The sequence below is a fragment of the Bos indicus x Bos taurus genome, chromosome 25 (assembly GCF_003369695.1).
Source record: "Bos indicus x Bos taurus breed Angus x Brahman F1 hybrid chromosome 25, Bos_hybrid_MaternalHap_v2.0, whole genome shotgun sequence".
NCBI classification, from domain to species: Eukaryota; Metazoa; Chordata; class Mammalia; order Artiodactyla; family Bovidae; genus Bos; species Bos indicus x Bos taurus.
In genome coordinates, this window is record NC_040100.1 from 34,807,956 (window position 1) to 34,822,354 (window position 14,399).

Genomic DNA, 14,399 nt, shown 5'->3' on the forward strand with positions numbered 1-14,399 from the left:
GAAGGGCAGGTGCGTCTCTGCAGGTTACCTGGCTGGAGTTGCAGAGACGTTGTCACAAAGACGATGGAGCTTGACTGATGGAAGAAGTGTTAGTCACTCAGTCGTGTCCGACTCTTTGTGACCCCATGGAGTGTAGCCTGAACCAGGCTTCTCTGTCCATGGAATGCTCCAGGCAAGAATCCTGGAGTAGATCGCCATTCCCTTCTCCAGGGGATTCTTCCTGACCGAGGGATCAAGCCCAGGTCTCCCACATTGCAAGCAGATTTTTTTTACCATCTGAGCCAGCAGGGAAGTCTGATGGGAAAGAGTCGTGAAGGAAAGAAGAGGGTGGAGCCTGAGAAGGGAGGGCCACTACGCACACCATCCATCGGTCAGCCCCTCAGTGGTCAGTCAGTACAGGGCACCTCCCGTGTGCCAGTGCTCACCGGCCTCCCCTGGCGGACAGACGTGGGCAGACAACAGTCACTTAGCATTTATTTCACAGGCGTTTGTAGAGGAAGAGCTCCTGCCGACACACGGGGCACGTGTGCCTCACGTCCATCAAGCTGTCCACGCAGAAGGGGACGAGGCAGCAGCCCAAGAAGCACCTGCAGCCTCAGAAGCAGCGGGGACTCACCGGGGGCCAAGCCAAGCCTGCGAGCCCCCCACCCCTCCCCTGGGGCTGCCCGGCCAGCAAGGTGGGCTAGGAAACCACCCATCCCTCCATGCCCCATGCGAGCACCCACCCCCAAACCAGCAGGCTCCCAGCACAGATGCCCTGGGCCCCGGCAGAGGCGAGGGGGGACCACTCACCCAGCCACGAAGATGCCGGTGCACAGGAGCCAGGTGAGCACGCCTGGGACCGGGGTGGTCACGGTGACGATCCGGTTCATGCAGTATGGACACGTGAACTGTACCGGGTCTGGGGACTGCAGCCTCGGCACCCTGAACAGTTCTTGGGGGAGGGACATGTCAGGCCCTACGCCACACCCCCGTCCCCCTCATCCTGTATCCAACACGGGGGGCCCGCCCCACCTGCAGTTTCTCTGTGCTCCCCTGAGCCCCCCAGGCCGTCCCGATGGGCCCAGCTTCCCCCTTGCACTACCCCCTACCCACCAGCCTCCAGGGCTCAGGGCCTTCGCTCAGTTAAGACCTCCAGCATTTATTTCACAGGCGTTTGTAGAGGAATAGGTCCATTTTTTTTTAAAAAAGCAATAACTCTAAGTGACACCCTTGGGGACGCAGTAGCTTGAAAACAACAACCCCCTATAAAAACTTCCTTTTGGTATTCTTGCCTCTTCTTGCCCAAGCACAGCATTTTTCTGGGGTGGGGTTTCCAGAAAAAAAAAAGCTGATCTGTATTTAGCTTTTTTAAACACAACAACCATTTTTATAGTCTTGGGTGTGCAGAGAGGTGAGGTCTTTGGTGGTGGCTGAATATTTTGTTAAGAAAATAGGATTCCAGGGAGTTTTCATGCTCTAGACGGAAGGGTTGGCGTCTGGTCCGGGTGGACTGTCGAGCCATGAGGAGGGGCCTATGACCGTTATAGACTTTGGGTTCCTGAGGGGCCGAGGGGAGGGGGTGCTGGGGTTTGGGCTGTAATGTGGGGTGCCACCCTCACCCCTAGTTTGGCGGGAAACCAAGGGAAAGAACTACGTTTGGCTAGACGGGGGTGACCCATGGTTTAAAGCTCACTCTCCCACACTAGACTTGACAACCCAGCCCACCAGCTCTCAAGCTTTTTCTTTATTTAGAAATCCCTCCCCCACCTCTGGATTTCCCTGGTGGTCCAGTAATTGGGACTCCACGCCTCCATTGCTAGGGGCACAGGTTCGATCCTTGATCAGGGAACTAAGATCCCAGAAGTCGCTAAGCAGTGCAGCCAAAAAAAAAAAAAAATCTCCCCAAAGCCCAGACCCTACACGGTTGGGTGGGTGGGTGGTGTCTGAATTCCTCTCTTTGGTTTCAAGAGCGATATTTGCAGAGTCGAGAATAGGGCTTCTTTTCATAGACATTTCCTGAGCACCTACTGTGTCCCAACCCCTTCCACCAACGTCTGCACATCAGAGAGAAGGCCGTGGGCAGTGCGGGGCTCACAGCTGTGGAGGGAGGGATCACACCACTCGGGAGGCAGGACATACACCTTCCCAGAGGAGGTGCTGTTCGGACAGTCTTGGCGAGTGGTCGGGGCGGTGCTGGGTGTAAGACAGGGAAAGCCTGGGGAAGGGGGTGTGGAGGCGGCGAGGGGGAGGACAGCAGGAACACTCACCTGGATAAACAGACATGGGTGGGGGAGGAGGAGGCGCTCCAAGTCCTGGAGGCGAAGGAGAATAAGGAGGAGGAGGCCCTTGGAGGAGGAAAGAAGGAGAAACACCCTTAGACCCTTAGAAGGCTGCATGCCAGGTGCTGAGCTGAAAACTTGGCTGGTCTGAGGCAGCGACCCATTTTATAGGAGAGAAAGCTGAGGCCTGGAGGGATGGATCAAGTTGCCAGTGGGATTTCAGCCAGCAGATGGAAGAGCTTGGATTTGAACCCAGGCATTTCCTGACCCCACTCTGCTCTGGGTGTCATAGGATGCAAGCTCTTCTTGAAGGCAATGCCGGGGGCTTGAGGCTGCAGAAATAACACAGACCCCATAATCTATCCTTCTCTTTCTTTCCTTCTTTTTGTAATCCCTGGAGAAGGAAATGGCAACCCACTCCAGTATTCTTGCCTGGAGAATCCCATGTAGCTTGGCAGGCTACAGTCCATGGGGGCTGCAGAGTCAGACATGACTGCGTGACTAACACTTTCATAATCAGCCCTTATTATGTGCCAGACTCTGTGCTGAACACTTCACGTGCCTTACTTTGATTACTCTCGCCAGAACACCAATAAGGTAGATTGTGGCATTATTCCAATTTTGCAGATGTAGAAGCTAGGCTCAGAGAGGTTAAGCAGCTTGCCTGACATCACCCAGCACAGACGTCAGAGTCAAGGATGGAACTGAAGTTGGCCTGCTTCCTGAGCACAGGATCCTAAGTGCCATGTTCCTTGCCTCTGGTCAGGACGGCTCCAGAAGATGCAGCATTCCATCTGCTGCTTCCAAGAAGAACTGTCTGGGCCCCAGGCTGGCTTCCTTCTTCAGCCTTGTCTCCCTCCTGCCCTACCAGGGGCTCAGACCCTGCCTCCCAGGAGTCAGCCCTCGGCCCGCCCCCGGGGCCCTGGGAAGCCTCCTCTCCCAGGCCCTGGAAGCAGGAGTGAGGGTGTCTGGAGGAGGAAATTCTGGGATCCCAGGTATCCAGAGAGGGGTCTGGAGGGGAGGAGGGGAACCCCCGAATCTTAACCAGTGTGGCTGATGGGTGGGGTCCCTGTGTGTTTTCACTGGAAACCTCTCCAGGGCTTTGCATGGGGACCTGGTCCTCTCAGGAAAGGAGTCTCAAGGCTTGAGGAGGGCACCTGGGCTGTCCCCCACCCATGCCTCCTCCCAGAGTGGGGGCAACCGGAGAACAGGAAGCCCCTCACCACTTCCCACCACTCAGTCTAGGCTCTGTGGGGCCCGGGTGGTTTCTCTCCCAATTGGTCCCTGCAGCCCTGCCTGGGCTGGAATTTGTACCCATTTTACAGATGCACAAACTAAAGGTCAGGAATTAAACCACCTGGCCCGGGACCACCAGCTGGAAAGTCCTTCTGAGCTCAGACCCGGTTACTGACTGCCCAGCCCTACATCCATCATCTCTTTGAACCCTCCTAACCCTTTCTCAGATGAGAAAAGAGGTTCGGGGACTTACCTGAGGCCATGGGAGCGTGGCCGGGACCTTCCTCCCCCCTAAACCCCCAGGGCATTCCAGGTTGCCTCTGGCCCCTGGGTGGGGTGTGGGTGGAGGGGCATGTCATACCTGATATGGGGGCGTCATCAGTCTATGGATAGTTTGAGGGTACAGGCCGTGCCCCACCCTGATGGGGCCCCACCTTGTCCCCATCAGGTCTCGTGGTCCCCGGGTGGGCGGGGGCAATGTGACTTGTGGGGTGAGGACGGGAATCAGACCCAGTTCAGCAAGGGGACCCGTAGCCTCCCTGCCTGGGGGCCCCTGCAGTCAGCGTGTCACCTGAATGAGGAGACCCTCACCTTGGGCGTAGTACCCTCCTGGGGCCCAGGAGGTCTGTTCCGGCAATGGTGTCGAGGCAGCTTTGGGTTCCAAGCTCGGAGCAGCCCGGTGCTGGCCTCGGGAGGCCCCCATCCTGCGGCCTGGCTGTCCGCAGGGGAGGGGAGTGCAGGTCACCCCAGGGCCTCTTGCTGGGCCTGGCTTGGGTGGAACAGCCATTGTGATGTGTATCCTCCCAGTGGCCAGGGGTGGGGTGGGGGGGCTTGGTCCCCATTCCCTGCAGGAGGGGGCGGGGTCTCCACGGGCCCAGCTTGAGAACTCTTTAGAGATCAGATGACACCCCCTTCCCATGCTGCAGGCCCATCAGAAACTGGCCGGGATCAGAGGGCAGGGTGGGAGCCTTAAAAATATGAATCCGGAGGGCTCTCCCGGTGGTCCAGTGGTTAAGAATCTGCCTTCTAGTGCAGGGGACGTGGGTTCAATCCCTGGTCGGGGAACTAAGATCCCACATGTCGTGGGACTTCTGAGCCCATGCGCTACAACTAAGACCCAATGCAGCCAAATAATAAATATTTAAAAAGATATATGAATCCGGGACTTCCCTGGTGGTCCAAGTGGTTAAGACTCGTCCATCTACTGCAGGGTGCTAGGTTTGATCTTTGGTAACTAAGATGGTGCATGGCACGGTCAAAGAAAAAAGAGCAAGTTATTCTGTTGTGAGCAATTCATTCATTCAGCCCATGGATGCAGAGATGTAGCTGTGAGGATGTTCACATCTTCTTTAGAAATGCTGGTAGGTGTATGTACACAGGTACACACGTGTATATAGACATATATGTGCTGAGTCACTTCAGTCGTGTCCGACTCTGCAACCCTATGGACTGTAGCCCGCCAGGCTCCTCTGTCCATGGAATTCTCCAGGCAGGAATACTGGAGTGGGCTGCCATTCATTTCTCCAGGGAAAATTCCCGACCCAGGGATGGAAGCTGCGTTTCTTAAGTGTCCTGCCTTGGCAGGCATGTTCTTTACCACTAATGCCACCTGGGAATACACACACACACACATATATATATATACACACAGAGACACAAGCACACACACAGGTGTGTATGGATACAGGCATACAGTTGTGTGGATAAACACGCAGGTCCTATGCACGCACAAACGTGTCAGTCTATATGTCACCTCATGGGCTAGCTTCTGTTGTTTAGCTGTGAGTTAGGGCAAAACCCTAACTCCCTCTAACCCTCCATCCTGCGGCTTCCCCATCTGTAAAATGGGGGTAAGATAGCTACTTCATAGGGTTGTTATGGGATCAAATGCCATAACCCAGGTAGTGGGTTCGGCGCAGGGAGTAAAGCCAGCATTTTTACTGGGAGATGATCGGTGACATGAAACAGCCGGAAGAGATGGTCCTGACTGTAGCGGGCAATCTCCACGCTGGGGCTGGCTCTGAGCTCCACCTAGGGTCATGGCCAGGAAGCGCATAGCTGGGCTTCAGGCACGAATTGATGTCTGTGTGCTTGACCTGTGTACTTCACGGCTTCTCATTATGCCTCCAGAATGTCCAAGATAGTCTAAGATAGCCCTGCTTCTATCTGATTGGCAGAAACCAAAAGTTACGGTGAATGGGAAGGGGCGGGGAACCAGTTTTCCCATACAAGAACTAGAAAGTGGTGTTGGTCATATCCAACAGAATGCCCAGGTGGCACAGTGGGAAAGAACCCATTTGCCAAAGCAGAAGAGACATAAGAGACTCAGGTTCGATCTCTGGGTCGGGAAGATCCCCTGGAGAAGAGAATGGCTACTCATTCCAGGATTCTTGCCTGGAGAATTGCATGGGCAGAGGAGCCTGGCGGGCTACAGTCCATGGGGTGGCAAATATTTTGGATGCGACTGAGCACCTGAGCACACGTACATAACAGAATTACAGATGGGTGACCCTTTGACCATGCAATACTATTTCTAGAAATCCATCCTAAAGATTTGCTGTTGTTCAGTTGCTCAGTTGTGTCTGACTCTTTGTGATTCCAATGGACTGCTAAGGATAGGCTAGCCAAAGTATCAGGTGAGGTAGGTGCCAGGCTATTCAGGGTAGCAACGAAAAACTAGAAATAACGCAAATGTCCATCCATATAGGGACTCTTCAGCTACCCAAAATAAAGGGAGAGAGGGAGGAGAGAAAGGGGTAAAGAGAGAAAAAAGAAGAAAATCTTCATATATTACTATGGAGCAACCTCTCCAGGATATCTTGTCCAAAAACAAACAAGAAGATATGTGTTTTTATGTATATATAGTACTCTTTTTTTTTTTTTTGGTCATTACCATGTGGCTTGTGGGATCTTAGTTTCCCAACCAGGGATTAAACCAAGGCAACAGCAGTGAAAGTGTTGAGTCCTAACCACTGGACCACCAGGGAATTCCCTATATTTAGCACTCCTTTCAATGTAAGCAAACGGAGAAGGAGATAAATAATCTCCAAGAAGAAATAAAAGAAGGATTAATTAAGAACTAAAATGGTTAATGTTGAAAATGGAAGCCGGTTCTCTCTCTCTTGTTCACGAGTTTGACTTTGGAACCATATCATTATTTTTACTCATTAAAAAGGAAGTACATCAAAAAGAAAAAAGCAACACCAAAAAACGGAAAGCAACTGAAAGCTAACAAATGTGATCATGTATCAAGAGTTCTTACACACCACGAGGCATGAAGCACAAGCTATAAAAGAAAAACTTGAAAGACTAGTTCATCAAAGCACCTGCTTCTTAAAAGATACCATCTATAGATGCAATAAAAAGGCAAGCTACAGGTCAGGAGAAAATATTTACAGGCCAAAGGACAGGTATACAGTGTATAAAAGAACTCCTTCAACTCAATAACTAAGAAAAACTCACAATATTAAAACTGGGCAGAAGACCTGAACAGACACTTCACAAAAGATACAGAAATGACCAACATGCACATTAAAAGATCCTCAGCATCCCTATTCAGCTAGGAGATGCAAATTAAAAGGCTGAGTTACCAATGGTTAAAATTTATTTTTTATTTATAAATAAGTTGGAGGGAAGTGGAGTCTTTTCACTTAGTTATTGATTGATCGATTGATTTTTGGCCGTGCGCCATATGGGATCTTAGTTCCCTATCAGGGATTGAACCTGCTCCCCCTGCAGTGGAAGCCCGGAGTCTTAACCACTGGACCACCAGGGAGGTCCCTCCATTGGTTCAACTTTTAAAAACAGACAATCCCGAGTGTTGACAAGCATGCAGAATAACTAGAACCCTCCTACGCTGCTGGTGTGAGTGTAAAATGCTTCATCATTTTGAACAAACCGACAGTTTCTCCTGAAGGCAGACATCCACACACCTGGGACCAGGAATTCCACCCCTAGGTCTTAATTTTTTTATTTTTTGGCCATGCTGCATGGCTTGTGTGACCTTAGTTCCCTGACCAGGAATTGAACCCTGGTCCTCAGCAGTGAAAGTGCAGAGTCCCGACAACTGGACCGCCTCTAGGGAATTCCCTCCACTTCCAGGTTTTCACCCAGGAGAAATAAAAATACATGTTCAAAAAAAAGGGGGGGGGCCTGTATGAGAAAATTCATAGTAACTTGATTCATAATAGCCCCAAATCTAGAAACAACCAAATATTTGTCAACAGGTGGGTGGATCATCACATGTATATTTATTGCAAGGAATTCTGCACAGCAGTGAAAGGAATGAACTATTGGTATACTCAGCAAGATGAATGTGTCTCAAAAAATGATTTTGAGCACAAGAAGCCGGACTCAGAAAAGTATGTCTCCTATGAGCCTATATATTTGAAGTTCTGAAACAGGCCAAGCTGTGAGAGGCAGTAGATATGGAGGTGCCGCCTGCAAAGGCAGAGAATATGGACATGAAGGTAGTTGTGCCTGGCATATCAGAGCCACTTACATCACAGACACGTTAGACCTGTGAATTGTTACGAACGGGGTTATTCAGCTGATGGAGAAAAAGCGCCTTAAGGAAGCCCTTTCCTGATTCCCACAGAGATTTTGTCTTCCTGGAAAAAAGGTATCTCCTTTGTGGTCTGGAGCGCCTCTTCCCGCTCCATCTCCCCTGCGAGGGGGCCCTCTGACCCCCTCTCTCTGCAGCTCTTTTACCGATTCCATGGTTTTCACACCAGAGAGTCTTGGAACAGCCAGTGAGGCGTGCCTGCTCAGTCCTTTCTGCCGCCGCGTGGTGATGCGTTGCCCACTCCCTCTTCTCGCTCTGTCCCCTGCCCCGCCCCGCGCCCCGCCCCCGCCCTCCCCCCCCACGTCTCCTTCGGACCACGTTATATCTCTGTGTGCATTGTGATCTGCGGTTTGATGCCTGCTTTCTGCCCTCTGCATGCCCCAGCTCGCATATAGAGGAGGAGCTGCACAAATACAGATTGTGTGAATGAATGAATGAGCTGCCCACCCCATTTGGCTTAAAATCCTTCCTATTTTATGGCCCAGGGCGCAGGGGGCTTTGCATAGGCTTGAGGTTATACATCTCGGGATTGAGTTGGGGACTGCCTCCTTCTCTGGAGATTTTGGGGGCAGTGGTCCCCATAACGCAGGGCTGGGACACCGGCTGGTGCGTCTGAGCTCGGACACTCTTAGGGAAATGAAGAAAATGCGCCTTGTTCTTGGTCTCCGGCCATCCCAGTCATCGCCACCAGGAGGCAGCACTAGGCTGCGCGGGGCAGCCTCGCTTCCTGCCTCGGGGCTCCGCTGGCGGAGAGGTCCAGCGTAGGGAGGCCCAGGATGCCCCTGCCACCTTCCCTTTAAGGCTGGCCTGGTGCCTTCATATTGCCCTGGGGCTGAAGTTTCCCGTCCCACCTCGTCCCTCCTCAGACCAAGCTGCAAGAGGGCTAGAGGCCAGCCCCAGGCCACGCGGCCCCTTGGACCCCAGTCCTCGGCACCCAGATCTGGGCATGGGGCGGGCCTGAGGCCTGGCTGGGCTCCTCCTGGGCCTTTTTCCTGAGGATGAGTTCTCCGTGATCAGCCAGCCTACCTGGTTCAGTTTTGACAGCTCTTAACCTCTGCCTGGGCTTGTCCCGTCCCTGTTTAGTCGGCTTGGTCATTATTGACCCTAAAACTTCAGCTGTGTGAGGGCAAGGTCAGGGCTCCTGGAGGAGCCCTTTAGTTGTTGTTTCTTTGTTTGTTTTTCACCTTTGCATCCCCTATATAAGATCTGGCAGGGAGGAGGAAGAAGATGGTTAAAGCATGGGTTCTGTCTTTCCCAGCTGTGTAACCCAGGGCAGGAGTCTTCACCTCTCTGAGCCTCAGATTCCTCCTCTGTAAAATGGGTATCAGTTCAGTTCAGTTCCTCAGTCGTGTCCGACTCTTTGCGACTCCATGGACTGCTGCACGCCAGACTTCCCTATCCATCACCAACTCCTGGAGCTTACTCAAACTCATGTCCATCGAGAAGGTGATGCCATCCAACCAGCTTATCCTCTGTCATCCCCTTCTCCTCCTGCCTTCAATCTTTTCCAGAATCAGGGTCTTTTCCAAGAAGTCAATTCTTCCCATCAGGTGGCCAAAGGACTGGAGTTTCAGCTTCAGCATCAGTCTTGCCAATGAATATTCAGGACTGATTTCCTTTAGGATTGACTAGTTTGAGCTCCTTGCAGTCCAAGGCACTCTCAAGAGTCTTCTCCAATACCACAGTTCAAAAGCATCAAAAGTAATAATAATAATCACTTATTGCTAAGAGTCTTAGGCAGAGAAGGCAATGGCACCCCACTCCAGTACTCTTGCCTGGAAAATCCCACGGAGGAGCCTGGTAGGCTGCAGTCCATGGGGTCGCTAAGAGTCGGACACGACTGAGTGGCTTCACTTTCACTTTTCACTTTCATGCATTGGAGAAGGAAATGGCAACCCACTCCAGTGTTCTTGCCTGGAGAATCCCAGGGATGGGTGAGCCTGGTGGGCTGCCATCTATGGGGTCGCACAGAGTCGGACACGACTGAAGTGACTTAGCAGCAGCAGCAAGAGTCTTAGGAGGGCTTCCCATGTGGCACAGGTAGTAAAGAGCCTGCCTGCCAATTCAGGAGACATAGGAGATGTGGGTTCGATCCCTGGGTTGGAAAGATCCTCTAGAGGAGGGCATGGCAACCCACTTGAGTATTCTTGCTGGAGAATCCCACGGACAGAGGAACCTGGCCGGGTACAGTCCATGGGATTGCATAGAGTTGGACACGACTGAAGCAACTTAGCGTGCACACAAGGGTCTTAAGAAGATTCAAGGAGACAGTTTTACCTTGCTGGCTGACCCTTCATCCATGCCTACCTTCTATTCCATTACTTTGGCCACCTGATGTGAACAGTTGATTCACTGGAAAAGACCCTGATGCTGGGAAAGATTGAGGGCAGGAGGAGAAGGAGACGACAGAGGATGAGATGGTTGGATGGCATCACCGACTCAATGGACATGAGTTTGAGCAAACTCAGGGAGATGGTGAAGGACAGGGAAGTCTGGTGTGCTGCAGTTCATGGAGTCACAAAGAGTCAGACACGACTGAGCGACTGAACAACAACAATCAGGACAATAATACATGAAATAAGCAGAGTCCCAAAAGCCAAGGCGGGGGCAGAGGGGTGGACAGGCCATCCTGAGAATGGAGTGAACCTGGAGTTCTGACAGCCGGGACTCCTGGGGGGCCCTGGTCCTCTCCTGCTTGTGACCCTTGATACCTCCCTCACCCTCTCTGCACGCTGCAGAAAGAAAGACTCTGACAGCCGGGGTTGCTCAAGGGGAAAGGGAGATGGGATGTTTTTTTTCCTTCCTGCTCATTGTTTTCCCAGAAGGGCCCAGCTCTTGCAGGGAAGTGATGAGATAAGGAAGAAGGAATCTGGAGGAAGGAGTGGTAACTGTAATTATTGTGCAAGTGATGGAAGCCGGGCTGGTTTCCCAAGGGGCTGGGGGGTGTGGGTGGGGGCGGGGGGCAGATGGAGAAGCTCTAATCTAGGGAGTGGTTGTGCTTCGCCCAGTCCTCCTGTCCATCAGAGGGGTCATGGGTCAGCAAGAAGAGCCTGGAGCCCTGGGTTATACAGGGATGTCACCTAACGTCTCTGGGCTGCACTTCCAGCCCCTGTCTGCTTTCTCTTCCTTCCAGTTTGTGGTGAGCTGGGGGCAAGAGGCATGGGAGGTAGATGGGCTGCTTCTGACTCTTGGTGACCCCATGGACTGTAGCTTGCCAGGCTCTTCTGTCTGTGGGATTCTCCAGGCAAGAAGACTGGAGTGGGTTGTCAGTCTCTCCTTCAGGGGATCTTCCCAACCCAGGGATTAAACCCACATCTCTCATGTCTCCTGCATTGCCTGGGAGGCTCTTAACCACTGGTGACACATGGGAAGCCCACTGTAGGTGCCTCCACTCTAGGTTCCATCGCTTCCTGGGCAGAGAGTTGAGAGTGGGGGGAATTCTTGTCCCCTGGGCATCAACGGAGGCCGAATCTCTGAAGTTTGAGCATACCAGATAGGGGTGACTTCTTCCCTAATGACTGTCTTCCATTCTCTGCCCTCAGAACTCTGAGACTGAACCCTGAGGTCTGCCTGGAGGAGGCGGCAGGGGGACTATCTCTAGATCCGGAAAACCTTTGGGGGAGAACCCAGAAAGCTGTGTAGTGGGACAGTGTGAAGTTTTACATGTTTTTAACTGTGTGTGTTTGCATAGGTGATATGTGTGTGTGTGTGTGGTGGGGGGATACGGGTGTTGTGTGTGGTGTGTGTGTGCATCAATACCTCATTGTCAACTTAAAAAAATGCAGAACATGAGAGTTGTAAGTTAAGTTTTATTTGGGGCAAAATGAGGACTGAAGCCTGGGAGAGAGCTCTGAGAAACTGCCCCAAAGAGATAGGGGGGAAGGTCAGTATATATGTGATTTTGGTGAAGGGGGAGTACATGCGATCAAACACATATGTTTCCAAAAGGTTTCTACTGGTCTCCTGAGGCTTTTGGTAGTCACAAGGAGCAGTCATCACCATAAAGGATTTTAATGCTTTCCTAGATACAAGGGGATGCAAAGGATAAATATATATATATATATAAAGGGGATACAAGGGATATTGGGCTCCTAAAATCAGTTCCTGAAAATATTTAACTATCTGAAGACCTGTTCTGCCAGTTTTCCCCAGAGCATAGACAACCTCCTTCCTGCTCTCCACCCTGAACTCCTTTCAGGGGGTGTTGAAGGTCAGCAGCACGTGATTTAACTCACTGCAGAGGTAGATAGGTAGATAGTTCAGTTCAGTCACTCAGTCACGTCCGACTCTTTGTGACCCCATGGGCTGCAGCACGCCAGGCCTCCCTATCACCAACTCCCAGAGCTTGTTCAAACGCATGTCCATTGAGTCAGACATGAGATAGGTAGATCCCCGCTGGCAGTTTGTAGGCGACAACATTCACATGGGGTGAAGGGTGAATAGTAGCCACGGGTGATGGGACAGACTAAGTGGGGGGCACGCACTTAGTTCAGGGTGGGTGGACGGTCCCCTCAGTGAGCTGTAATGACCAGAGTGAGGCAGCCTGAGAAGATGCAGGGGAAGAGAGTGTCCCCAGATCCAGATGCTGGTGGAGCTAAGTTCACCCACCATCTGTGGCCCGAGAACCTGCAATCCTAGCCCAGCACAGCTGGCTGGGGTCACTTGCCCCGCTCACCAAAACATCCTGAAGATATAAAGTGGCTCTTCAAAATGATGGAAGAATTAGAAGGAAACAGGAAATGCCACAGAGTATTTGTCTAACCTTATCAGCTGGGCAAAATCCCCAGAAGCAGCAAAAAAAAAAGTTTGGCTGAATTTGACCACGTGAAGCTGGTGGGCCCTCCTGTGGCTGCAGGTGATAATGATATGTCAGTGGTCAGTTGTAACCAGTAAATGTTACTAGTGTGGATGTTGCTAGTGGGGGAGATGTGGTTGTGTGGGGGGGAGGTGATTTCTGACCACCTTGACCTGCCTTCAGCACAGATCCTAGCTAGCTAGTTCATCCAGAACTGTCCTTGACCTGTGATGTTTTTTCTCCTTAGTAATTTTCCATCCATCATGCTTCCAACCCACTTTGGCTATAACTTTCCACTTTTCCCTGCTGCATTTGGAGTTGAGCCCAATCTGTGCCAAAACCATCCTCGTTTTTCAGTGGTCCCTAACTTATCCCGATAGTCCTGAACAAAGTCTGCCTTACCTTTTTAACAAGTGTCATGAGTGATCTTTTCTTTAACAATGGTTGGCTTTATAAATGCTTTAGAAAGCTCATTCTGCCTGCTGCAAAGAAAATTGGAGCGTAGGCATGGATGTTAGGGGGAAGGTAGAGCAACTGGGTGAAGGCTGCTGCTCCTGGTGAGATGGGAGAGGCTCAAGTCATGGGGGGAAGAAATAGGTACAAGTGGGCAGACATGGGGCACACTTTGGAAGGAGGAGTCTCCACTCATACCTGCCTTAAGCTCTCTCCTGGCTGCCATCAGTCCCTAATTGAGACACTTGAATTTAGTGCATTCTGACCCCATGCTCCCTTTTCTCTCTCTCTCAGCCCCACCAAACTCCTTCCCACCCCAGGGCCTTTGCACATGCTCTCATCGCTCTCAGGAATGTCCTTTTGTCTGTTTAATTCCTGACTTTCTGGAAGATCAGAGTCGTAATCACTGGACAACCGGGGAAGTCCTGGGGAAGTTTTAAGTTAAGGGTACATGCCTATTCATGAAGAGGCTTGAGCAGAGGCGAGTACTGCATCAGATTCGGGCAAAGGTCAACAGAGGCCATGTTTTAGTTGACAGATATCAGGAAGGTCAACATCTTCATGTCTTTGAGGTGGTCTCTGTTTTATGGCTGAACTATTGTTTCTTAACTGTTTTTTCCCTCGTTCCTGCGTTCCCTCACTTCCCTTAAAATCATTAATTACCGAGCCCGGTTAAAGAACAAACACTGTGGCTAGGCTTCAGATCACAAAACAGCTTAGGCCCAAACTGGCTTCTCTTATGTCAAGGAAGCCGTACCTGTGTTCTTCTCCAGGGAACCCCTAACCTGACCATACAAGAGAGGCAGGGAGAGTTGGTGGGTTCCAGGAAGGACCCCTGTGCCACCCCAATTCCTGGGCCCTGTTGTCCCAGACACTTAAGAATATCCCTCCCCGCATGCCGCCCCTCAACTACCAGCTGGAGCCTCCATCCAGGGTTGACTTTCCTTTCAGGGCCTGCTCTGACTTGCTGGGTGTGAGGAGATGGGTCACCTGTCTGTGCCTCGGTTTTCTCTCCTGTAAGATGGGAGTAAGTTCATTTACCTGCAGACACAGAGGACTCAAGGAGCTGAAACTAAAAACAAAAGGGATG

At 51.5% G+C, this 14,399-nt stretch overlaps 1 protein-coding gene across 1 annotated transcript; it reads right to left on the reverse strand.

Moving 5' to 3' along the window:
* Positions 1-478: 478 nt before the first annotated feature.
* Positions 479-4,200, reverse strand: LOC113883390 (lipopolysaccharide-induced tumor necrosis factor-alpha factor homolog). The gene is made up of 4 exons (XM_027527060.1): positions 4,089-4,200; positions 2,250-2,327; positions 793-934; positions 479-587 (listed from the first exon to the last, which is right to left on the reverse strand). The coding sequence occupies exons 1-4, from the start codon at positions 4,198-4,200 to the stop codon at positions 479-481; spliced, it is 441 nt and encodes a 146-aa protein (XP_027382861.1).
* Positions 4,201-14,399: the final 10,199 nt, after the last annotated feature.

What these genes read in the sequence shown, in the direction of transcription:
- LOC113883390 (XM_027527060.1), bottom strand. Translation starts at nt 4,200, where the DNA reads ATGGGGGCCTCCCGAGGCCAGCACCGGGCTGCTCCGAGCTTGGAACCC. An exon ending in AGGAGGGTACTACGCCCAAG is followed by an intron (nt 2,328 to 4,088) that starts GTGAGGGTCTCC and finishes TCCTCCTCCAAG; the next exon opens with GGCCTCCTCCTCCTTATTCT. An exon ending in ACCGGCATCTTCGTGGCTGG is followed by an intron (nt 588 to 792) that starts GTGAGTGGTCCC and finishes CTGAGGCTGCAG; the next exon opens with GTGCTTCTTGGGCTGCTGCC.